General features: G+C 39.8%; 1 protein-coding gene across 1 annotated transcript; it reads left to right on the top strand.

Annotated features, from left to right (window-relative positions):
* Positions 1-328: 328 nt before the first annotated feature.
* LOC112026616 (mitogen-activated protein kinase kinase kinase 20) lies at positions 329-1,793 on the top strand. Its single transcript, XM_024059304.2, has one exon. The coding sequence runs from the start codon at positions 453-455 to the stop codon at positions 1,527-1,529; it is 1,077 nt and encodes a 358-aa protein (XP_023915072.2). The 5' UTR covers positions 329-452; the 3' UTR covers positions 1,530-1,793.
* The last annotated feature ends 457 nt before the right edge of the window (positions 1,794-2,250 follow it).

Raw genomic sequence — 2,250 nt, 5'->3', positions numbered from 1 at the left:
AAAGAAAACACACAAGTCAATAACTAGTTTGATTTGCCAATGTCTAATTCCGTACTTTGCGAGCAGTGGGCAGTTTAGTCATTGCACACAAATTTCCAAACTATCGCAATCCAATCCGCGTGAGAGGTTCAGTAAAAAAATATCAATGGACCACGTTAGGAAATCGGAAATCAAAAATCCTATTGCCGAAATATCCTTGCGTATCACGTGCCTTAATTCTCTCTCTATTATTTAATATTAAACCCCTATACATTAAAGTAAGCAAATGTTTAAAACACCAAAAAAAAGGAAAAAAAAAAAAAATCTAATCCCACATATAAAAGGACCAACCTTAAACCTATTTCTCAAGTTAAGAACATATAGTTCAGTTGCAACCTCTGTTTTTCTCACCGAGAAAACAAAAGGCTCTCAAACTTTCACAAGATTCAAATCCCAGATAGAAATTTTCAACGATGGAGTGGGTTCGAGGAGAACCAGTCGGCCATGGCAGTTTCGCTACTGTCAATTTGGCTCTACCAAAAGATGGTTACTCTCAAGATTCTCCTGTAATGGTTGTGAAATCTTGCGAGTCTTTCAATTGCTCGACGCTCGAGAACGAGAAACAAGTGCTCGATCAACTCGCGAAGTGCCCACAAATCATTCAGTGTCTCGGCGACAACCACAGCTTCGAGAACGGCACGGAGTATTACAACTTGTTGTTGGAATACGCTTCTAGTGGCACTTTATCCGATCAACTCAAGAACCGCGGCGGCCCGTTGCCGGAGTTCGATGCTCAACGCTACGCCAAGTCGATGCTCAAAGGGCTTCGAGATGTTCACGCTAAAGGGTTTGTTCACTGTGACTTGAAGCTTCAGAATATCCTCGTGTTCGACAATGGGAAAATCAAAATTGCCGACTTTGGACTTGCGAAAAAAGCAGAGCAAAAACAGAGTAACGAAGTAAAAAGAGCAGAGCTTAGAGGAACTCCTTTGTACATGTCGCCGGAATCAGTTAATCATAATGAGTACGAATCGCCGGCGGATATTTGGGCTTTTGGGTGTGCCGTGTTGGAGTTGGTGACTGCTAAACCGGCATGGAATTGTGAACCCCATGCGAATATTTGGAAGCTTTTGCTTCGAATTGGGGAGGGTGATGAACTACCACAAGTCCCTAAAGAATTGTCTGATGACTGTCAAGATTTTCTCGGCAAGTGTTTCGTTAAGGATCCAAGAAAAAGATGGACGGCTGAGATGCTTTTGCAACATCCTTTTGTGGCTGATATTTCTGATAATGATCGTGATCATGACACTGTTCCATTGGATGAATCACCAAGAAGTCCTTTCAATTTCCCAGACTGGGTTTCCTTACAATCTTTGGATTCACCGGGATTGTCACCGGATTCCGGTAATTTCTTTGAATGGGAATTGAATTCGAGGCATGGTTCGTCGGCTTATTCGCCGTTATGTTCTCCGGCAGATCGGTTGCGGCAGTTGGTGACCGACGACGAACCTGATTGGCCTTTTTCGGAGAGTTGGGTGACAGTGAGGTGACCGGAATTGTGCAACATTTAGCAGAGTAGGAGAAGAGCAGAACAGAGGAAAAAGACTAATTTCAAAGATTTTCAATTTTCATTACATCTGACGGTTCTGATTTAATCTTGTTGATTCTGATATTTTGATTGTAAATACATGGAGTACATAGAAAGAATTATTGAACAGTTTTGATTGGCAATGGCACTCTCAAGGTGGCTGACTCTGTATATAAGAAAATATATTTTAGTGAATAGAAGTTCGTCAATTTCTTTTCCAATATAATTTGAGATTCTGCAAGATTTACTTCAATTATTCAATATGTCAGGCTCAGCCGCTCAATTACTCCTCTTCCGAAAATAAAGGATGAGATTGAATTACTGTTTTGGTTGCTATTTTATTAGAGTCTCCTTAAGAAAATTCATATAGGGCTTTGTTAATAAAATTCTTTTATTAGTTAATAGTTAAAAAAAAAAAAAATCAATGTTACAATAGGAAGCAAAGTAAAAAATAAATACACAAGTAGTGCAGTAAGTCAAAATCGTCAACTGGTTGGCTTGGCTTTGAGTCTTTCATGAAAGTCTGCTTGACAATAAAACATTGAATTGCCAAAAAAGGTAGGGAGACGCCCAAATCCAACAACCCAAGTAGTTGTAGATGCTCTCAGTAGGTGAAACAATTAGGTACACCGTGGATCATTAAAGGCAGACTTTCCTTAGCAAATTGATCTTCTTATTATGGG

Source organism: Quercus suber, unplaced genomic scaffold (genome assembly GCF_002906115.3).
Source record: "Quercus suber isolate HL8 unplaced genomic scaffold, Cork oak 2.0 scaffold_170, whole genome shotgun sequence".
Classification (NCBI taxonomy): Eukaryota; Viridiplantae; Streptophyta; class Magnoliopsida; order Fagales; family Fagaceae; genus Quercus; species Quercus suber.
The sequence above is the reverse complement of the archived record's forward strand: the minus strand, read 5'-3'. Positions and strand labels throughout refer to the sequence as shown.